The 24,437-nt window shown below is 39.9% G+C and overlaps 1 protein-coding gene across 3 annotated transcripts in view; it reads right to left on the reverse strand.

Annotated features, from left to right (window-relative positions):
- The window catches only part of TENT4B (terminal nucleotidyltransferase 4B), a 52,857-nt gene that overhangs the window by 13,573 nt on the left and 14,847 nt on the right, over nt 1–24,437 (reverse strand). For all 3 annotated transcript variants that reach the window (XM_038368405.2, XM_038368404.2, XM_043494849.1), the window contains exons 2-5: nt 14,343–14,466; nt 10,665–10,711; nt 6,639–6,759; nt 5,496–5,603 (exon numbers count right to left, since the gene is read on the reverse strand). In XM_038368405.2, the coding sequence (XP_038224333.1) occupies nt 5,496–5,603; nt 6,639–6,759; nt 10,665–10,711; nt 14,343–14,466 (400 nt within the window). The remainder of the gene's footprint in view (nt 1–5,495; nt 5,604–6,638; nt 6,760–10,664; nt 10,712–14,342; nt 14,467–24,437) is intronic.

Genomic DNA, 24,437 nt, shown 5'->3' on the forward strand with positions numbered 1-24,437 from the left:
TACGTATTATAGAAGCTAGAATGATCATCCTGAACCAAACAGATGAATATATCATTCGCCTGAAGTCTAGAATGAGGCATCATTCTCCTTCCTTTGTCAGGATAAGGAAGTACCTTCTCCATTGCACCAATCTGTAGAAAGTAGTCCACCTTTTCTTTCAGCAGTATCTCATGAGAGGGGTCCCCAAGGAGGGACAGGGCTAGAGGATGAAAAGATGTTAAGGACTGAAACTGGAATCCATAGCTTTTGTTGATGAGTTCCAGGATCCACCAGTCTGTAGTGATTCCATTCCAAGCCTCCAAAAATAAAAGAAAGATGGTTGCCAAATGGGGGACAGAGAAGTATACCTCACAAAGATCAGTTCAAAACTCTTGACCATGGTGTCAAACTTGCTGCTTCTGATTAGATACTGTGTGGCCTGTAATAGTAGAGGTGGTCAGTAGCAAGGTCTTTTCCTGGGAGAGTCTGAGGATTGTTCCTGGTAATAGCACAAGGAGACTGGTGTTTGCATAAGTAAGGTTTGACGTCTACCTTGTCTCCTTCTCTGAGCTGGAATCTAGAGATGGAGGGACCGAAGTGTTGTTCTAAAGTCTTTGAATGAGAGAAGTGCTTCCTCTGTTTTGATGTTAAAAAGGTCATGATCTTCCAATGGCAGGTCCTCAATTGTGAGGGCTCAACTTCTTTTGGTATGCCCAAAGATTACAGCCATAGAGACCTGTGTGTGGTGACAGAAATAGCCACTGTCCTTGCAGCTGCGTCAAAAACATCTAGTGCTGTCTGTAATACAGACTTGGCAATCAGTTGATCCTCAAGAGATGAATTAAAGTCCGCGTATACTGAATCCTGTGGAAGTCTGTCCATGAACTGGAAGGTTTGTCCCAATTGAAGTAACCACACTTTGCTAACAATGCATAGTAATTTGCTTTGTAACTTGGAGACTCGCAGAAGAGTAGATCTTTCTTCCAACCAGATCCAGTTTCTTGGACCTTCATCACTCAAATAACTTAGGACAGCCACATTTTGTTTTTCTGCAGCCATTACCATAGATTCTGGAATAGGATGGATGTAAAAATACTTGAATCCCTTTTAAGGGACTTGATAAAGACCATCCATCTTTTAGAATTGGCTGAGGCCTGCCACAGATCCTTGGCCATTTCAAGGATGCCCTCATTTATGGGCATCACTAGTCTGCCTGGAGCCACAGAGTGCAAGATACCAAATAGTTTGTGACTTTTCTTGGACAACTTCTGAAGGGATCTCTAAGATGTCTGCCACTCACTTCAGTAGGCCTTAAAATCATCAACAGTGGATGGGACAAAGGGGTCAACTGATTCATCCAGTAAGGATGAAGAAATCACCACAGGTACAGAAGGGTTTGCTTATTCCTCTTGATGATCACCACTACTCTGAATGTCTTGCTCCAACTTGTGAAGTTGACCCCGTTGAAGTACTTGTGTTGTTCTAGGAGGCCCAGCAAAACGAGGTAGTTTATTTCTAGGTGAAAGGGGTCTTGATGATCGGAGTCCCAAAAATGGAGTTTGATAATTCTATGGTGGCCAATAAGGCCAGATCTGCACACTATAGTAGTATAGCATGTGAGGCCAAGGTGGAGAGATTCAGGGAGTTGAACCCCTCTTGACTCATGTCTCTTACAGTGGGTAGAAAAGTGTCCTGAAATCTCCTCTGGCTCCCACTCATGAACTGATCCAGGGAAGAGAATCATAACCCTGGGAAAAGGGCTCCTGAAATATCCCGATGAAGAGGAAGCAGATGAATAGAGGGGCTAAACTCTGAAGAGAAGGATTTTGAAAAGCCTGGGATGATCTTTCATGAGATACAGTTGTCTGTAGCAAAAGAGGCTGATGTTCCATAATCTTCAACTTACCGCCCAGATATAGGCCTTATAGACGTTATCTGAGTCAGGTTGAGAAGAGAAAATTGTAGTTACGCCCTAATAGCTAAGTCTCTAGACATTATAAATGTACACTGTAGCGAGACTGCACGTACAGAGGAAAGTGATACTGTGAAGATTGACACAGATGAGTCGTGTGCAAAAGAGCATGCATCAGGCAGTAAAGCTGATCTGCAGTGTGGATCAGGCTTTGAAGGAAGAGCAGTGGTAGAGTGACAAGTACACCTCTACCCAGATATAACGCGACCAGATATAACACATACAATGCGGTAAAGCAGGCATTCCTCCCACCCCAAGGTCTGGGAAGCAGGAGCTGTGGGAGGGGGCACTTTTGGGGCCCCCGCAGGCCCAGAGTGGCCTGGGTGATTAGTGGGGGGCTGAGAGCAGCCCATTCTGCTTCCCTCGCCTTGGCCCCAGCCATGTCGCTCAGGGGAGGGGGCTTGGGGGAAGAGATCCCCCCTGCCCCTGCACTCACCAGCAGAAGCGGAGCAGCCCAGCTCCAGCCCGTTCCACTCTGCCAGCTCCCAGCTTCCCGCTGCCGGTGAGTGCAGAGGGTATCCTTTCCCCAACCTCCCCGCAATCACCGGTGGCGGGAAGTGGAGCGCCGCAGCTGGGAGCTGGCGGAGTGGAGGGGGGCTGGGGCCATGTTGCTCCACTTCCCGCCACAGCCAGTGAGTGCCTGTCGGGGGCGGGGGTGTGAATAGGGGTCAGGGCAGTCAGGGGACAGGGAGCAGAGAGTTGGATAGGGGGTGGGGTCCTGGGGGTGATCTCTGGAGGGGGTGGTCGGGGACAAGGAGCAGGGGGGCCAAAGCAAGTTCGATATAACGCGGTTTCACATATAGTAGTATAGCACGGTAAAAGTTTTTGGCTTCCACGGACCGCGTTATATCAGGGTAGAGATGTATGATGACTCTCTCGTCTCCTCTTTGACAATACCAGGGAAGGTGACCTGTGATGTGGCCTTAGAACAATGCCCCTTTCTGCCATGGTCAGCAGCAGAAACTGACTGACTCGTCGAGGCCTATACTGATTGTTTAGTACCTAGAAACAAGGCAGGAGTTCTTCTGATACCTGTGGAGACCCAGGTATTGGAGGCGTCACCCTGACTTCCTGGAGAACAGGTCAAATGATGTTTATAAGAAGCAGAACCACATTCTGACTCACAGTTCTCTGAGTCAGAAGTGCCCTTCATTGATCACTCTGGCAGAAATAATTTCAGGTGAGCATCTCGGGCTTCTCAGTTGAAGAAAGATCTATAAATGGAACACTTGTCAGAAACGTGGTCTTCTCTAAAGAAAAAAGAGGTATTTAGGATGACCATTCATTTGGCCATAGCCAGCTCACAGGAAGGGCAGGACTTAAAGCCCAGATTTTGCTTCATCCATGAAGTCAATGCCTCAATACAGAGGATGCTCATATTTTCTTATTATTATTAAATATTTTTTGCCAACAGGCTAAATAGTACTAAACTAAACACACATTAATCCTAACTCTAATAGAGGAGAGCTACAGGGTTCTAAGTGGACACAGCTAAGATCCATCATTCTGCCACAGAGTTGAGAAGGATCTGAGAGGCAGCTGGGCCCTTGGGTGGGGTAGAGTATGAGGATGTGTAAGGGACAGGTACAACCCCAGTTGACACAGCTGGCCAAAAGAATCCAATCTTGTGCTCCTGGGGCACATGCTCCCTTAAGAGTGTGATCCATGTGGACAAATACTGTACTCACAGAATAATTCTTCCAGTGGAAGGTCATGACCAGTTTTGGAACAGGTGTTTAAATACATTTCTATGCTCTTCCCCTAGTTTAAAGACAAGGACCCTATCTTGTAATACACATGCACAACTTCAGTAACTGGAATAGTCTCGTGGAAGCCAATGGGGCTACTCACATGCTTCAGAGTTAAGCGCATGCATAAGCATTTGTAAAATTGGAGCCTTAGCAAGCGAAAGGTAAGGCTAACATTCTCATCAGCTATTGAAACCCCATAGGTCTGAAAATTTGGTTCACAACCTGATGTTACTACAGCAGAACTATACTATCAATTTTTAGCATTAAGGGTTAAATCCTGCTTGCCTTACTCATTCAACTCAGTAAAGCTTTTCGCAAAGTCAGAATTTTGCTCTGAAGTTATAACTATTCAAATACTTAAAAGACTAGGTGGGTGAGGTAATATCTATTATTGGACTAACTTCTATTGGGTGAAAGAGATAAGTTTTCAAGCTTACACAGGAATAAGCTTGAAAGCTTGTCTTTCTCACCAACAGAAGCAGGTCCAATAAAAGATATTACCTCACCCACCTTGTCTCACTAATATCCTGGGAACAGCATGGCTACAACACTGCATACAAATACTTAAGGTCAGTCTCTGTAAAAGGAAGAGCCAAGACTCAATGAGACTGAAGTGTATCTCTCTATGTATCTACATAGAACAGACAGGGCAAGCTAGCAGATATATATATATATTTTTGTGGCTTTACCAAAAAAGGCTTACCATGTATGTCTAAAAGTCTGAATAAGAGAAAGGGGAAAGGAAATAAGTTCAAAGATTTTGCACAAGGTTTTAATACACAAACCTATTAAACCTACCAGACAGTTAGACTCTGTAGACTAAGTCAAAAAACAAAAATAACTGCAATAAATTTATTCTCATCATTTTCATGACTTAAAATGTCTTTTTCAATTAAATAATGAATGCCATATTTACTACTACTATACAAGCCTGACAATTATTTTGGCTTTCTGCACCAACCTCTGGTATTAATCATTGCAGGCATGAATAACTAGAATAACTGACGTAGTAAAGACAGTTACCCAGAATACTTTTTCTTTAGGTTAAGCTACATAATTATAAACTGTATTACTAGAATGTCTTGTACTCATGCTAAGCTTTACTGTGGAAATTCACTACCAGTAAAATTGTTGTAACTTTTTTCTTTGTATATGCAGAATCCATCAGAAGCAAGATGTGCGCTCTGTTAAATTTTGTCGAATATGAACAGTGTACTAGGTACAGTTACTGCAAATGTCTCAATGGTCTAAGGCTACTTGTACTCTACTGTCTCCTAATATCTGAAATATGTACAAAACTAGAAAAAGAAAAGGTGTGTCCAATGTGTTGTAAACAATGGGAAACAAATATGAGCACAGTTAAGCTCATAATTTGGAACAGAGAAGATGTAACTGCTGCAATTGGTAATGTATAAACTTCTCTATATTATGCTGATCTATCTTTGATTAATAGAGCCTGGTTATCTGCTGTATGAGCAATAAAGAAACTGAACTCTCAGCGAGACACAACATTTAATATTGATGCTAATGCATCTTCTCCTGCAAACATATAGTTAGAATTTCGCTGTATACTTTCCATGAATATTTAATTTCAAATTGTTTAGACAGCAACATGTTCTTCACTTTTTTTGAGCCTTAGGAGTGGCAATATTTTGGTTCCAGAATGACAAAAGATAAAGAATTTTCAAAGAGTGTTTGAATATTTGATTCTGCATTTTACTTTACCCCATTCTTATTATAAAGTGAATTATCAATGTACAACTCCATAGTGTTAGTATAAAGCATTATCAAACCTTGATAAAATCTCTGATGAGTTGGGCTGCTTTAACCCCATTCTGTACATTAAAGCTGATATCGACTTTTACTTCAGTGAAGGAATCTGTCAGTTTAATAATAGGTACCTGACAAAAGAGCAAGAGATAAAGTTAAATATTAACTATCTGAAAGGGAAAAGAAATCTACTAAATTTCCAAGATATATTTAGCTTCATTACTAAAAGATGATGTGCAAAAATACCTACACTAACAAATTTGAACTGTTTTATAGATTTGTAGAAGGAAGGAAGGAAGGAAGGAAGGGAGAGAGAAAGAGGAGAGAAAGATTGCAGGAGCACTGTGAATTTAAGATCTCATCCCTTTTTATACATTTAATTGAATTGGGAATGATTTTTACCTCATACTGAAACTATTTTTAATTTAAAAAATGTAATGAATAACATTGTTCTGAAACATTTTAAAATGCTGTAAAGTCAAAACAGTATAATTTCTTGTGAAGAGCAAACACCAGAGGGAGACAAATGCAAAACAATTAAATATCCCTGATTTCATGCAAACATTCTTAATGAGAAGAGGAAAGAGACACACAGTGTAGGTTTACACTGCACACTAATTCTGGGCTCCCACTCAGGTCTGAGCCCAAGCCTCCTTTACATCCACATAGAAATAAGTCTGTCTTGGGCCAGCAAGCACTCAGAAGCCAGGTTCTAGAACCCTGCTAAGGGGATGGGTCAGAGCCCAAGTTTTGCTGTGGTTTGGGGTCCAAGCTTTGTCGTTTTGCAGCGTGGCTGCAGCTCAAGTCACAGACAGAGTCAGAAGGTCTGTATAGTGAAGTATGGATGCATTAGTATGGCTGTCAGACTCAAATCTAGTAACTATAAGCCCAGGTTTACAATGCAGCATAGAAGCTTAAGACCAGGCTCAAACATCAGCTCCACAAGGTTGGGTCCATAGGTTTCCAGTGCAGTTTAGACAAACCCACAAATATCTCAGCAAATCTGTCCATAAATTAAACAAATTACAAGACACATTATGAGTAATAAAATTGTCACTAAACAAGCAGATTTGATTCTGAACATCACAAAGCAAAATCTGAGTAAAATGATACTATTTTACGAAGTAGAAGTATACCTGAAGATATTAAATTGGAAAAAGACTTACAGTTGCTTTGTCTAGAACCTTTACTGAATCTTCATCTGCTACATTGTGCTTTCTAAGAGCCTCTTCCAGTGTCCACAGAGGCAAAGTCTCCCATTTTCCAAACACAACCAAGTCAATATCACTGAAATTACAAGAGAACATAAAAATAGTAAGTTAAAATATGTACTGATGTAGGTTTGGGGGGTATTTAAAAGTATATGATTGGGAAAATGCCAATAGAAAGTAAAGTAAGTAAAACAGCTCACTGAATTCTCTTAAGCAGGAGGAAAATAAGAATTAAAATACAACATCAGAGTAATTATTTTTTAAATGTTTAAATATACTAAGGAAGACAAGGTAGTAATATCTTTTACTAGACCAACTTCTGCTGGTGAAAGAAGCAAGCTTTTGAGTTCCACAGAGCTATTCTTCAGGTGACCTCAGGTTTCAGATGAAACTCTTTCACCAAGAGAAGTTGTTCCAATAAAAAAATATTACCTCACCCACCCTTGTGTCTCTCTCATAGCCTGGGACCAACACAGTTACCACACTGTAAATATACTAAAATCAGACAGCAAGCTACCATCTTGACAATTTGATAATGTGAAGTGGTACAAATGAATCCACCTTTCCATTAAGAACAATGGAAATAGTGTTCAGAAGAACTATGAGCTTCTAATGTATGAAAACAGTTGATGTAATGACTACATTAATAAGAGTAATTTCTAAGTATATAGAACAACCTTGAAACCTCTGGATTTTAACCACTTTCCAGCCTCATCTGCATCAAATTGGCTCCCCCCCGCCGCGCCCCTAACGAACTGAGAAATATCAAAGATGGAACCCTTCACCAAGAGAGATTACACGCCTATTCACTAAATAAATACTGAAGCAGAGTTCTGAAAAAGGTTAAGTAAGTATTTAGTTATTTAAGGTGTTTTAACCAAGTCTCAGTAGTTTTCCTTTCAACATGAAGATAGCAAGTCCTGATTAGAATTAAACAGAGCATCTTTAGCTGCAGGAGAGAGAGGAATCCATAGGAGCCCAGTTTGGGTTGTAGATGAGATTTGCAGGGGATTATTTTTCTCTGATGGGTACATGAAAAGGAGTGGATCAAACTGATAGCACTAATTGTTAACTATCCAGTATTACACTACAAGTTTCAAGGAAAAACATAATTATTTCTTTATGTGAATGAACTAGCAGTGTCCTCAGACAGAACAGATTTCAGAAATCAGTAAGGATAGCATCCATCTAATGGTAATCACAGCCTTGATGAGCATCTAATCAAAATTTTAAAGATGTCTATGTGACAGTGCAATTTTATTAGGGTCCAAAAGAGTCTTTACAATTTAAAAACAGTGAAAACTTTTTTGGAGGCATTGAATAAGCTGAGCTTTATATTTTTCCAAACTTCTTTTTTGGTTTGTAGTTTAAGGTCTACTTTCCAATCAGGCACTAGACCAGCCTGATTTGGGTAAAGAGGGAGGGATTTAGGCCTAGACAGATTATTCTTTACCAATAAATTGGCTTGCCAAAGTAAACTATGGCAGGAGGGGGAGAGAAATACTGGGGAAATCTACCTTATTTCAGAAGTTACTTTCATGCAGATTTTAGAATTTTGTACATTTATAGAAACCACATTAGGAACTTTAAAATTTGCACGCAATCAGTGTTAGCAACAGACAGGTTTAACAACAGTCCAACTATATACTGTTTAACTGACCAGGAACAAGCACCATTCAGAAAACTATGGTTAAAACCTTTTCAGAAAAAAAATACTTATTTTGTTCTGATCTACACTTTCAGCTAAATGAGTGCTAAATTCATTGCTCATACAGATTGGAACAGCAAAGAATGTTTGTAGTGTGCACCAGGCCAGAGAGAGCAATATATTAACACCCTGAGAATACATATTACCTGCAGGACAACACTACTTGACCCCCATCAGATGAACAATAATTATCTAATTAGTCCTCAACACTGAAGTAATTGGCTATTCAAGGGGTTCTATTTTAGAACAACAGAAACAAAAAAAGGCCAGCAAAGGGTGTTTAATAGGAAAACCTTAGATCTAGACTAACTGTGTAACTAGAGATGAATAAAAAAAATTAAAGAAACAAAAGAAAATGGTGTGCTTGTTAGAGACTAATAATGAAATAGATTGAAGAGGCACAGTATACCATGCTAGCCTACATTCTGTTTTATTAAATCAAATACTCCAAGCATTGGAATTCTTCTGAATAGCAAAGTAGGTAAGCTCCAGAGCAACAACAACAAACAGGGAAGAAAGGCAAGCAAGACAGAAGTGCCTCTGACCACTGCACCAAGTGTTGAGACAGATTGCAATTAAATTCTTACAATGGAGTTTTGGTAGTGAATAAAAACTAACTTTACAAATTGTAATCAAAATCTGAACCACTGAAGGGCTCAGAACAAATGCCAAGCATCAAGACTGGAGCAGCAAGGGGATTAAGTCTTTTAGACATGTGAATAATGATGCATATTTTTCTTGCATTATCAGCACCTAATCTATTTTTGATTAATCCAAATAGTCTGAAGAAAGAACAAAGCCAAATTTAAGCAGGCAACATGTTTTCTTGGGGGACCTGTGCTTCTAAGAGGCCTACTTGTCAGAAATTTAACAACTCAGTTTTTCTTTCTTTCTTGTTGCTTCATAAGTCAAAGCCAATTATATGAAGAAGTTGCTTTAAATTAGTTCCTAATTTTATTAAGCATTTTCCTCCTAACAGGAGATGAGAAACAAGAATAGTGAACAGAGAAGAATATTGTAATAAGGTTTGGGAATCAACTAATTACTCATTCTGAAATGTTCCCTGGGAAAAAATGTTTTTAAAGGTCTTTAAAGTATAAACTACAGCCTTTGAATTGCTGATAGGACTTTATCCTGTAACCATTAGGGCTTGAAGCTTACTTATATATTACATTTTTAATTGGCAAAATTATTTCAAATTCTTACATACAAGATCTTAATGCAATCTTCTGATGAACTTTCTTTAGATGGAAATTAGTAATGGATTTAACTAAGTCCGCAGTTAGCTACTTTAGATTTCTCAGTGATAGAAGCTTGAGTGGGACTAAATAGACACGCTTCATCTTCAGCATCTGGTTAGTGTAGATGTTGATAGCTTCAAGAGTTCTTTCGGTTTAACTTGTTAGCTAAAAAATAGCCTCCTCTTTTGTTAGGCTCATTGTATACATCATTTAAAAAAAAAAAAAAAAAAAAAAAGCCTGGATTCTTATAAATGGCTTTATTCCCCTATAAAGACAAAGACATCTACAATCATTTAAGTCAACTAAACTGACTAGGTAATATGCTGATGTTTTAATTTCTTCTTCTAGAAATTGGATTCAGATTCTCTTTTAATATGATAAATAGCTTAATACCTGACCTCAAATGTCAGGATTAAAAGATATCACGTGCTGGAAAAATCACAGTGAAGTGGGAGAAATCTAAAATTTTACTTTGATTTAATCTTATAATTAGGCTGAGTTACAAAACTAAGTCTATTCTTGATAAAATGATCAAAGGGGTCACATTTTATATTATTGCAAGCAGGATCTAAACAGGTGATGTGTCCTATTTCATATAATCCATCAATCATTCTTTATATTTTTACAAATGTATTTGATTGGGAGGGCTGAATAAAAGTATAATATTTACCTTTAGGCTTGAGCAGTTTTCAGGAATAGTCAGACATTTTAAAGTATGAGGCAGTCTTTTAAAAAAAAGAATATCTTAAACATCACTGAAACAGGTACTCTATAAAAATGCCTGTATACAAGTCAGCTTTGAATATATATATTTTGATACAAAATACATGATATAAGTCAGTAGTTAGGAAAACAGTAGGATGACAAGTACATATTTCACCCTAGGAACATTATTCTATCTCGGCACAGAATAATGTTCCTAGGGTGGAACAAATTCAGCATTCAGTAATGGGGGATAAAGGTAAACAGCAGAGGAAGAGATTTCAAAACATGCCTAAACAACGTATAAGAAGTTACTGGAAACGTACTAACCTAGTAGGTAGATATAAACCAGTTTTAAAACTTCCAAATATCTGCACCTGTAACAGAGAAATAGGGCATTAAAATGCACCTTTTAAATTTCTGAACAATTATCTAATCGAGTGACTAGTAAAGTTTGACTATTGCTACCCTCCACTGGTAGTTTTAGGCATTACTAAATGCATCCGATGAAGTGAGCTGTAGCTCACGAAAGCTTATGCTCAAATAAATTTGTTAGTCTCTAAGGTGCCACAAGTCCTTTTCTTTTTGAAATATTTAACATGACCATAAAGAGAGGAGTTTGGCAAAGTCAGGTATTTACATCTTTAACTTTAAAAGAAGATTAAAAATAGAGCAACGCAGCAATAGGCCTAAAAATATTCACAATAGAAGAGAGTATCAGAATAAATATTATTTCTAATTAAAGTGCTGCTCGAGACAGAGTTCTCGCTCCCTCAGCTTTTCCATTACAAATCTCTCATTTTAAAAATACTTAAGTGTGTAAGAAACTATTTTTAAAAATAATAATACTAGAGAAAAGCATCAAAGAGTCTGATATAACATCCAGGCAAAAGAGTTTGTGTTCTAGCTCTCAAGCCGTTTATACCTTTGTACTACCCAAATATATATTACCATCTACTTCACAGAAATGTTGCAAGTGCTCCATGAGTGCTATTAATACTATACTTCAGCATTCTTATTGTGTTGGTGCAGGTGCATTTTTTTGCTTGCATGTAAACTATTTATATTTTTGGTAACATCTTTACAATCGTAGTGCATGTCTACACTTAAAATTCTACAGTGGCACAATCACTGATGCAGCTGCGCATTGTAACGCTTCAGTGAAGACACTACTACACTAATAGGAAGGCCTCTCCTGTCAGCGGCATAGGTTCTCCACCTCCCTGAGAGGTAGTGTATGTTGAAGGGCGAAACCCTCCCATCAACATAGCACTGTCTACACTGGGAGTTAGGCTGGTATAACAGCATTGCTCAGGGGTATGGATTTGCCATACCCCTGAGCAACAGTTTTACATAAGTTGCTAGCATAGACCAAGCCTTACTGACTTCTTCCTTCTGTCTTGGATTTTGCAGACATTAACACAGGGGTTCTCAAACTGGGGGTTGCGATCCCTCAGGGGGTTGCGAGGTCATTACATGGGGGGTCGCAAGCTGTCATCCTCCACCCCAAACCCTGCTTTGCCTCCAGCATTTATAATGGTGTTAAATATATAAAATAGTGTTTTTAATTTGAGAGAAGGAGGGGGATGTCACACTCAGAGGCTTGCTATGTGAAAGGGGTCACCAGCACAAAAGTTTGAAAACCACTGCATTAACACAATGCTAATGTTTCTGAGAGAACCTTTACCATACAATGTATCCTGAGGTACTTATTCTAACAAAAACAAATCCTGACAATACCCACAATTAATGCAAAATAGGAACCCTTTGCAAGCCAGTTTATATTCCTCTCCCCTCCCCCCCCAACATTTAAAACAGTGAATCTTATGTTTGCCAATTTAAATAGACTTAAGCTTACTACTTCCCATCTTGTGTCCAACTATGGTATTGTCATAATCGCACAAGGTATGCAACATCAACTATTCTCTGACCAACGCGGAGGACTGCGTAATATCCAAGTACAGTTAAGGATAACGTGACAAGCTTTTCTCTGAATTTCATTGTATGACAACTTTTGTTTATACAATACTAGCAAGATTTAACGTTCACTTTGTCAAATTATTTTAAATGCCTTCACTTAAAATCACTAAATGTAGTTCTGTTTCAGGGTAATTAAAGCCTCTCTCACGATGGAACCCAGTTGATGCCAAGAACAAATCTCACTTATTAGGAATGTTTCCTTCTAAGCACATCCCCCTCAAGTAAGAGAGCAAATGACAATTGCTGATGTCTATAAATAAAGTTACAATTTAAGATATATAGTTTTACCCAATCAACTTTTTATCCCTTTCTTTATTGCGGTGGGGAAGCATACACTGCATGTGCCATGTCTTGTTTTAACGTTTCATTCATGGGAACACATATTTTATTTTGTTGTTTGTGCTCATAAATGGTTTCAGCACATGCTTGTTCATAGTGTTTACACCTTACTGGTTATATGTTTTGGTGTCAAAGTATACAAGAACAGTTAATCTTAGTTAATTTCAAATTCAAGTTACACTGTATCTAGATTTGTCACATCTGAGACTTACAGGGTTTTAAAAATAAACAAACAAACTTGTATGTGAAGTTGATGTGAATAGCACTGGCTAGAGCCATAGACAGAGACCAGACACCACTCAAGCTTCCCCCAGTAAAACACCTACCAACTAATATCCTTGGGGCAAGTGAAACGATATTGGATTTCTAAATTACATTCTATGGAGTTAATTTATTGTAGTAATGCTTTATTTAAAATTAAACAACAGAGTCAACAGTTTAAATTTGAAAGCACATGCAAAGATTTTACAAAATGAGAACAACAACAACAATTTTAGTCATGAGCTACAACATTACACTATCATCTACACCACTGTTGCTCCTAGATGCACTGCCTTGGTGCTGGCTGCTACGGCTGCAAGTAGGGATCGGGCCCTGCCCCTTCTGGAGACACCTGGGGCACAATGCTGGAGAAGCAGGCAGCTGGTGAGTTACCCACCTTCCCAGGGCAGTGGGACTCAGGCTTTGGGCTTCACCCCTGGGATGGTAGCATGGCAGGCTCTGGCCATGGGGCTTCGGGCTCCAGCCCTTGGCCCCAGCTGCACAGTGAGGGGCCCCAGGCTGTGGCCATGCAGTTTCAGGCTCCATCCCCTGGCCACAGGGTTTTGGGCTCTGGCTACGGGGCATCAGGCTCTGGCTCCCAACTGTCTCCCCCAACCCAATCACCCCGGCTCCTGTTGTCTCCCCTAACCCCTGAATCCAGGGCTTAATTTGTCCCCCGGTTTGTTGGGTCTGAGTAAATATGCTATGAAAAGTGATATTTGTATGTTTGTTAACATCACTTTTAACAACAGACTTACAAGCTAGCAATAAATAAATAAATAACAATGATTTTGAACATGTATATGTGCATATTTTTTTGTTTTTCCTAAAGCTAATAAGTATTTTAGGAAAAAGTGTGAGAGCGGCCATGAGCAAGAGTTGGTGGCCACACTCTGAAGCCACCAAAAAAAACTGTCCTGAAAAACCCTGATCTAAGTCATGTGTTCCTTCCTACATCATCTCTTATACCTGTATGAACATAAGCTTCTCTTTTCCAGCAGGACAAGCCACTTCAATGCAATCGGGTAGGCCTCCCACATCAGTCATGTTCTTCAACACTCGTCCCTTAACTTCTTCTTTTTTTTTTTTTAAATGTTACTTAAGAGTGTGAGGCAAGATGATGCATAGTAATGAGGGATGCATAGTAACACACCCATATATAGTTCTGGTTAGATTTCATACCCTTCCTTTGTTGGTAGTATGTCTAATTTAGTTTCCCTGACCAGGGCCTATGTTCATATATATGTCTAAAGTGCCAAGCTCAACTATGGTGTCATAGAAATAGTGAATATCTTTTATATCACAATTTGAGCATAAAGTTATTTTTGTAATAAAGGGGGAAAAGTGATAGTGTAACAAACAAAAAAAAGCTGTTTACAAAGACCCAGAGACCAAGCTTTTTGTTAGAGCATGCCAAGTCCTACTCACATCTGCATTCGGCCAGAGCTCCTTAATAACGTTTTCTATTCTGTTCACCACTTCCATTCGCATTCTTTCTTCTTCCGGTCTGGGAGACATGTACTTGAAGAAATCAATGATTTCTTCATGAAGACTGAAGAAAAAAAAAGATAAAAGTTAACTAAGAGAGAGGTTTCAGAGTAGCAGCCGTGTTGGTCTGTATTCACAAAAAGAAAAGGAGTACTTGTGGCACCTTAGAGACTAATAAATAAATCTGTTAGTCTCCAAGGTGCCACAAGTACTCCTTTTCTTTTAACTAAAAGAGAGAAAATTAAAAAGGCTGCTATTATCTCAAATGGTTTAGAAATATTTCAAGGACATTGAACGTTAATTTTAACAAAACTATTGTCTGCCTTCACAAAGTAAATTCGGATTTATGGAAGTTTAATTTCAACACATTAATCTACAAAACATAGGATATGCTTATATCATGTTTCCAAAGAATACAGAAATTAATCAAAGCTGCTTTTGTTCACACTGAAAGTGAAAGAAATAGCACCACTAAATATGTTAACATCAGCGAGATATATAAAGCTTTAAATCTTCAAGGAAGTCTAATGAGGAGTTCAGGGTACGCTCAATATCCAAATATTTAAACAAAAGCCTTTTAGCTAACCTTTTCAGTTAGTCCCTTGTCACCACTGAGTCATCGCCTGTGTCAGCACAAGCGATTTGTTAATCCACACAAAATCAACTCAGACATTTAAACAAATGTGAACTAACAAACAGTTGTCTGTAGTTAGAGTCATCTCAGTTATATGTACCTGTTTGCTCACTGCTAAGTAGAAACGTTCACACTAAGCACCGTATTCTCCTATTACTGTTAAAGAGGAGTTGTGTACACACATCAGCAGAACACAGGATAGAATGAAGTTGGCAGTCAGCTGATCAGCTGCATTATTTTAAGAATAAGCCCCCCCGCCCCCACATATTTTGGGTGGGATTTTAATAAATTATGCTTCGTATAGCTGTTTAAACACAAGTCTCATTACACAAGTCCAGGAAATTTGTGTATCCATTTGCACTAGCACATAGCAACATCCTCCTGACTAACCAGAGGACTAAAGCCCATTTTTCACCTGTCAACACCACCAAATTTAAACAGTTACTGAATTCCTGCAAGATTAAATAAATCCCTGATATAGGATTGATGAGTTTATTTCACTTGTTTCCTACAGTGACCATTATAGTAGCAGCTAGATGTTTTTAAGAGAAATTAAAAAAAAAAGTTATTTGTAAAAACAAATGCATCTTTCCTGGAAGCTCTGATGGACTGCCAAGAGGAATGATTTACAAAATTGAGATCCTCAGATGGGAGGTGAAAAAGTCTTCCTAGCCTCCCCCACTGCCCCCGTCTCCCCACACACAATGGAAGCCATACCACAGATGTCATGAAATAGATGAAGGACATCCGAAAGGGACAGAACGGTAAGTATTATGACTAAAGAGATACACAACTCAGATTTCATCTGCCTGAAACATTTTAATATTCTTCTGTTACAAGTAACATCATAGATTACTAAAATTGACAAGAGATTAGAGGATCAAATATTTTCTTTATTTTTGACTTAGTATTTATCTATGTTCTTTGTATAATTAGTTTAATTTCTTAATTTTTTTAAATTTCTTACTCTTACACTAGCATGATTAGGTCATGCTTATGCATGACATTCTATTCCTCAGGTATTGCTACAGAGTGTTTCTAACAGCAAATCTGCTCTTTCAGTGTTCACTTGGTTGTTACTATAAAACTTGTCTTCCTACTGTCTTACTCCTTCCTCCTCTCCCCATTGTATTCTTCACTCAAAAATCTTCAACATGAGACCAAAACACACATCCCTCAATTTATGGTTTGTGATCTGCTACTTAGAGGTATTTGCTTACCTAATCATTTGGTTTTTCAAAAGATCTCCTAGTCCACCACTAATATTTCCTCTTAGAAATCCTGATGCAATTCAGTCTGTTGGTAATATTTTACAAGTTCTTCTAGCACTATAACCCTATCATGATAATTAAGTTTCTGTGAGATGCACATACTGGGGAACTCTAGTCTGAACACTCCATGGCCAACAGATCTTTTAAGGTAACATTTGATTTTTCAGTCATTGGGTCACATTACCACTTACTACTGAGATTCTGAGCTAATGGCCAGGAGTACAGAGATTAAATGTACAGATTTACTGTTAAGTACAGCCTGCAGTGACAAAGGAAGAGAAGGCTAATTAAACAGTCAGTCTTCCAGAATTTAAAACAAAACAAAACAAAACACAAAAAAGCGCAATAACTTAGCTCTTCCTCTTTGTAATTTAAAAAAGGAAAAAATAATTATAAATTGAATGTTTCCAGAGGTTATGGGAAAAAGCAGTCCATTAATGCAGTTACTTGATTAGTAAATAGTGAACTGAGTGACACAGTTTGGTTCTCATGCTTTAAAATAAGATTACTCTGTTACAGATTTGTCTCCTATAGTTCTTAATGGACATTACATTCCTGTTAACTCAAGTAGCAACAATTCTGTAAGAACAGAATATATGCAGAATATCAACTGAGCCATATACAACAATTGTTTGATGCATCACCTGACCCTGATCAGGGACCTTCTATAAGTATTGTATTTGTTTGAGATTGTCATTTATCCAACCAAATTATGAAAAATACCCACATCCCATTTTCCTCTAAAATGTTAGCATGTCTGATTTTGCTAATTGCTAATGGTGCAAGCTACAAAGCCAAGAGACAGAAAATTAAGTAACACAAGGATATACAACCATAAGTCAGAAGTGCCCTGGACTCCTGACAAGTTTCAGAGTAGCAGCTGTGTTAGTCTGTATTCGCAAAAAGAAAAGGAGTACTTGTGGCACCTTAGAGACTAACAAATTTATTTGAACATAAGCTTTCGTCAGCCACAGCTCACTTAATCAGATGCATGCAGTAGAAAATAGAATGGGGAGATTTTATATACACAGAGAACATGAAACAATGGGTGTTACTATACACACTGTAATGAGAGTGATCAGGTAAGTGAGCTATTACCAGCAGGAGAGGGAAAAAAAGCCTTTTGTAGTGATAATCAAGGTGGGCCATTTCCAGGAGTTGACAAGAACGTATGAGGAACGGGGGGGGGGGGGGGAGGAATAAACATGTGGAAATAGTTTACTTTGTGTAATGACACAACCACTCCCAGTCTTTATTCAAACCTAATGTAATGGTGTCCAGTTTGCAAAATTAATTCCAATTCAGCAGTCTCTCATTGGAGTCTGTTTTTGAAGTTTTTTTCGTTGAAGAATTTCAATTTTAGGTCTGTAATTGAGTGACCAGAGAGATTGAAGTATTCTCCGACTGGTTTTTTGAATGTTATAATTCTTGACGTCTGATTTGGTGTCCATTTATTCTTTTACGTAGAGACTGTCCAGTTTGACCAATGTTCATGGCAGAAGGGCATTGCTGTCACATATCACATTGGTAGATGTGCAGGTGAATGAGCCTCTGATAGCATGGCCGATATGATTAGGCCCTGTGATGGTGTCCCCTGAATAGATATGTGGACACAGTTGGCAATGGGCTTTGTTGCAAGGATAGGTTCCTAGGTTAGTGGTTCTGTTGTGTAGTGTGTGGTTGCTGGTGAGTATTTGCTTCAGGTTGCGGGGCTGTCTGTAAGCAAGGACTGGCCTGTCTCCCAAGATCTGTGAGAGTGATGGATCATCCTTCAGGATAGGTTGTAGATCCTTGATGATGCACTGGAGAGGTTTTAGTTGGGGGCTGAAGGTGATGGCTAGTGGTGTTCTGTTATTTTCTTTGTTGGGCCTGTCTGTAGTAGGTAACTTCTGAGTACTCTTCTGGCTCTGTCAATCTGTTTCTTCACTTCAGCAGGTGGGTATTGTAGTTGTAAGAATGCTTGATAGAGATCTTGTAGATGTTAGTTTCTGTCTGAGTTTCTGTCTGAGGGGTTGGAGCAAATGCGGTTGTATCATAGAGCTTGGCTGTAGACAATGGGTGGTGTGGTCTGGATGAAAGCTGGAGGCATGTAGGTAAGTATAGCGGTCAGTAGGTTTCTGGCATAGGGTGGTGTTTATGTGATCATCGCTTATTAGCACCGTAGCATCCAGGAAGTGGATCTCTTGTGTGGACTGGTCCAGGCTGAGGCTGATGGTGGGACGGAAATTGTTGAAATCATGGTGGAATTCCTCAAAGGCTTCTTTTCCATGGGTCCAGATGATGATGTCGATATCATCAATGTAGAGTAGGGGCATTAGGGGACGAGAGCTGAGGAAGCATTGTTCTAAGTCAGCCATAAAATGTTGGCATACTGTGTGGCCATGCAGGTACCCATAGCAGTGCCGCTGATTTGAAGATACACATTGTCCCCAAATGTGAAATAGTCATGGGTGAGGACAAAGTCATAAAGTTCAGCGACCAGGTTTGCTGTGACATTGTTGGGGATACTGTTCCTGACAGCTTGTAGTCCATCTTTGTGTGGAATGTTGGTGTAGAGGCTTCTACATCCATAGTGGCCAGGATGGTGTTTTCAGGAATATGACCGACTGATTGTAGTTTCCTCAGGAAGTCAGTGGTATCTCGAAGATAGCTAGGAGTGCTGGTAGCGTAGGGCCTGAGGAGGGAGTCTACATAGCCAGAATCCTGCTGTCAGGGTGCCAATGCCTGATATGATGGGGCATCCAGGATTTCCAGGTTTATGGATCTTGGGTAGCAGATAGAATATCCCTGCTTGGGGTTCTAGGTCTGTGCAGATTTGTTCTTGTGCTTTTTCAGGGAGTTTCTTGAGCAGATGGTGTAGTTTCTTTTGGTAACCCTCAGTGGGAAGTGCCCTGGACTCCTGACAAGTTTCAGAGTAGCAGCTGTGTTAGTCTGTATTCGCAAAAAGAAAAGGAGTACTTGTGGCACCTTAGAGACTAACCATTTTATTAGAGCATAAGCTTTCGTCAGCTACAGCTCACTTCATCGGATGCATTCAGTGGAAAATACAGTGGGGAGATCTTATATACACAGAGAACATGAAACAATGGATGTTACCATACACACTAACAAGAGTGATCAGGTAAAGTGAGCTATTACCAGCAGGAGAGAAACAAAACCTTTTGTAGTGATAATCAAGGTGGACCATTTCCAGCAATTGACAAGAACATGTGAGGAACAAAGTAAAACTATTTCCTCATGTTTATTTCCCCCCCCCTTACTGTTCATCACCGCTTCATGGTCAACTGCTGCAAACGGCCCACCTTGATTAAGGGTGGCCAGCACAATCCCTTGGCCCACGCCACTTCCCTGCAGCCTCCATTGGCTTGGAGCGGCGAATCACGGCCAGTGGGAAGCACGATCAGCCGACCTGCAGACGTGACAGGTAAACAAACCGGTCCGGGCACCAGGGGCTTTCCCTGAACGAGCGCAGACCGGCTTTGAGAACCACTGGTGTAGAGTACATATGCTACATCCCACCCCACAGCACAAGTATAAAGAGCAGATGGTGAAGCACTGCTTTTGGAAGTAAAGCCATGCCTGAACCTTGCGGGTATGTACCCTACACAGTTCTCTACATGTCCAAGCAGTGCCTTCCTTGTCTACATGGCTATTTTTAGCTGTATAGTGTCCTGCTGCCTCTCCACTACCAGAGCCTACTCCTGCTTTAAAAGGCAGGGGGAAGGCAGCAGGAAAAGGCTCCAGCAGAAGAAGGCAGCACCAAAGCCTTTCACTGATTTGTGTAGCTACACTCTGCAGCGTAGACACAGCTTGCTTTTCTCAGATGCATGTAGCTATGCATACACTTGCAAACAAATTCAGCACTCTTTAAGAGTCTAGTTAGGGTACATCAACACTGCACTGGCAGTGATGTGCAGTGTAGATGTACCCTAACTAGACTATTAAAGAGAGTGCTGAATTTGTTTGCAAGCGTCTCAAGAGGAATTCTAAATCTTTAGCTTAAAGATGAAAAGTATCCACAAATTAGTTCTCGCAATATGACAGTATTTTCTTACTGTTTAATTGCCACTGCATTCATTAAGTTACTTTGGATATAAAACAAAGCCTTGGTTGTTTTTGTTTTTAAAAGAAATTGTTACACTGCAATAATAATTGTTATACTGTCAAAACTCATTGGAAGCAAGGAGTCTTGTGCAGCAAGTCCCTTGCTAATGCAGTAATAATTAGTTGTTCAACTCAAATTCAACTCAGAAACAGATGCCTGGTCTTTTTAAACTGCACAGCAAAAAACAGTCTGTTCAGTGGTCTCACCACACTGCCCTTCTTTTCCAGGTGACCACTCTTTCTTCAGGTGGCAGTGCTTCCAGCAGGGGGCAGAGAAGGAGCAGTGTAACCAGTCACATTTCTCTTCAAGGAAATGGCTATATAGCCATATAAAAACACTCTCACAGTACTGTTTACTGTATTTTTAATTGGATTTATATTCACATATATTAGAAATTCACCTATTACTAAATTGTCTCTTGATCAACTGAAGTAACATAATGCACTTGAAGTACTGTAAATCCAGTACTGGGATCAGTGAAAGTTAGCAGGAACATTAAGGGCTGTATGTTTTCATGAAAAATGACTGAGATACTGATTATAGATGGAGTAGTTTTTCTTTCACAGAATCCTGGGGCTGAGCAAAAGTTCAACCCAGCCTTTTAAGAGATTAAGTTGACTTTGTAGAAAGTAGCCATATCCTTATCAGTTTTCAGCTTCAAGTAGTTATGCAAATCTGGTAACTGGATTCAGATTTACTTATCTCATTCTGGACCTCAGTAAGAGGCAGACCAGTTGAAAGTCTCGGGGTGCAGAATAAGGAGGAAAACAAAAGCAACCAACAGGGGCGATGTGACATCCACAGGAGCAGAAATATCTTGTTTCTAAAATGCCAACCCTAGGTTCAATGAAGGCACAATTTAGATTTTTAAATTTGTTAAAAACCCTTCTTGGGACATTTGTAAGCAAGGATTTTAAAAATGATTTTTATACCAGCTGTACCTTTAAGAATGGATTTTACAAAGGCTCAACTCTGTATCCACTGAAATCAAAGGAAGTTTTACTATGGATTTAAATGGGTGAAAAATCAGATGCCTCAAAAAAGGAACCCCATTTTTCATGGGAAAGCTAGAGGCTACAATATGGTATTTTGGGGGAGAAGAGATTCACAGTCCTTACAGCTCAGAATGTTATTTGATTAATAGTTCAGATGATTAAGTTTCCAGACCAAGTAGAATTTTTGGAAGTACCTAACTGATTTAGGAGCCCTTTGAAAGTTATTCCAGATAGTCAGTGAACAGTTATAAACTATTTACTTTTCATGGTGTGTGACTGGTTATTCTGTATGTTTTCTGCTTTCTACTGAACATTTCTCTCTTAACTACAAAAGAGGGGGGCTGCCATTATTCACAAATTTGTACCAAGTATGTTTTCGTGTAGACTGGCTGTCACATGAATATTAGTGAATAAGTAGTATGACCCCCAAAACAGCATAAAAAATGAACCAGTCAATTATTCACTATTTTTTAGAACTTTTCAAATCAACTAATTAAGTGGTTAGAGAGACAAAATAAGCAAAAATTCTGCTTGATGGGTATGCATTTGGCAAGTGTCAAGGAAAGAGAGGATTAAATCTGAACTAAAGTCTCATTCCTGGAGTTTTAATGAAGACTCATGGGAAAACATGAACTGTAGGACCATTTTTATTCCAAAAAAGATATGAAGTACTGTTTCAGACTATTTTAGAATTAGCTTTGCCTCAATCAGGATGAAAGTTGTTTCATTTAGTAGATTCAGGATTGTTTAAACTCAAGAACACAGGCAAATTTCTTCAGTGAATCAGAAGCCTTATCTTCCACTGACAGGATAAGAATAAACTTATTCTTGAAGATGTCTGCTTTCTCTTCTAGAATGAGTTCAGAAAAATTCCGAGTTGAGTTTTAAAACTTAAGTCACAGCTTACTTCTTGCTTTCTTTTTGAAAAGAAGAAATTTCTATTAAATACTGAATAATCATAGATAAGGCTGCAAGACTGTCATGGAGGTCATGGATTCCTTTCTTATTTGTGACTTCCTGCAGTTGCTGGTGTGGCTGGCCCGGGGCTGCCTGAGCAGCTTGGGCATCCCGTAAACCAGCCACACTAGCTGCTGCTGGGCCAGTCTCAGCAGCTGGAGTTTTGGGTGCTGGGATAGGGCTCAGATCTGGAGTAGGGGCACAGGAGGAGGTGAGGGCTCAGAGAGCGCTTACCTTGGGGCTCCCCATAAGTGGTGACATGTCCTCAGCTCTGTCCTAGGCAGAGGCGTGGCCAGACAGCTCTGTGTGCTGCACTCCACCCATAGGAACCACCCCCACAGCTCCTGTTGGCCACAGTTCCCAGCCAATGGGGGCTGCAGAGCTGGCGCTCAGAGTGGGGGCAGCACACCGGCTGTGCCTCCGCCTTGGAGCCAAGGGACATGTCGCCACTCTCGGGAGCTGCATGGAGCCAGGTACGGGAGCGTGCCAGCCCTGCCAAGACCCTCCCCGCACCCGTGTGCCCCCAGCCCCAGAGCACCCAAGATTTAGTCTGGGTATTTAGTACAAGGCACGGACAGGTCACGGGCTGTGAATTTTGTTTACTTGCCCCTGACCTGTCCATGACTTTGACTAAGAAATACCTGTGACTAAAACGTAGCCTTAATCACAGATTTGATGGGTATAAAACTAGTCTTGTCGCAGAAAACAGTTATACAATAGTTATATTTACAGTTATACAATAGTCAAATTTTAAAATTTATTCTGTAGTCTGATGTTTCAAACAAGCAGATCACCAAATCTAAAATCATTTGATCTAAACAATATCACTCTGCTAACATTCTTTGGTAGATGATATGCAACTTCACATATCTTTAAAGCTTTCTATACAGCAGTGGAAAATTCCATTGCCGAGTCCATAATTAGTGTTTTTTGGTCCTTTCTTTCCTTCCTTCTTGGTCCTTGTTTCTTCTTTCTTTCACATTTAACCTCTCCAAAGCCAACAAGAAAATTGCACAGCGTTGATTCCAATCTGAGATACATGCCTAAACATATGGGCATATCTCAGAGGTGGGCAAACTACAGCCCGCGGAGCACATCTGGCCTGCAGGACCCTCCTGCCCAGCCCCTGAGCTCCTGGTCCGTGAGGCTAGCCCCTGGCCCCTCCCTGATGTCCCCCCCCTCCCCTGCCACCTCAGCTCACTGAGCCCCCAGCGCAATGCTCTGGGTGGTGGGCTACATGCTACCTGGGCAGTGCAGCTACAGAGCCGGCCTGGCCCGGTGCTGTGTGCTACGCAGGGGCGTGGCTGGTGCATCGCAGCCATTTGTGCTCCAGGCGTGCAGTAAGGGGACGGGGGGGTTGGTAAAGAGCGAGAATTGGGGTGGAGGTCGGGGGAGGGGTGTGGATAAGGTCAGGGCAAGCAGAGGGCGGGAACAGGGGGGACTGATTATCTGTCATCCCTTTTTATAAAGAGATCTTGATACTGAAAAATATCACTCTCCAAATCTAGAGCTGTTAAAAGCTAGAACAGTTAAAAATCCTAGCTGAAGACTACTTGGTGGTTTTTGCAGTTGGGTGTGGTGCAGTACTATGCAAGAGACTGGCTCTACACACAGTTTCCGTACAAGTATAAAAACTGTCAGTTTTGTGTTTTTTTTTTTAAACAAAACCAAAAAAATAGTTATACCAATTAGAATCCAGAGCGTAGACACAGCTATACTGGTATGGAGGTGCCTTATGCCGTATTGCTCATTTCCCTTCCAGTATAAAAATAGCTATATATAGATATATATAATATATATATATATCTATCAGTATACAAACCTTTATACTGTTAAATTATACCAATACAGATAAGCAGTTCTTGTGCTTATTGTGCTTATATAAGCCCAGAGAGGACTCTATCACTCCTTGAGGCTATCGAGGTTATGTCCACAGCAGGTCTATTATATCTTGTATGTATTGAGGATGGGATACCAAAGTGAGGAACTGCTATTGTAACATTACAACTCTCACCTCAGGAAGTTATTTTGTTGCCCCTATTTTAGAAGGGAATGGAAACATCATATACAGTT

The sequence above is a fragment of the Dermochelys coriacea genome, chromosome 12 (assembly GCF_009764565.3).
Source record: "Dermochelys coriacea isolate rDerCor1 chromosome 12, rDerCor1.pri.v4, whole genome shotgun sequence".
Lineage (NCBI taxonomy): Eukaryota > Metazoa > Chordata > Testudines > Dermochelyidae > Dermochelys > Dermochelys coriacea.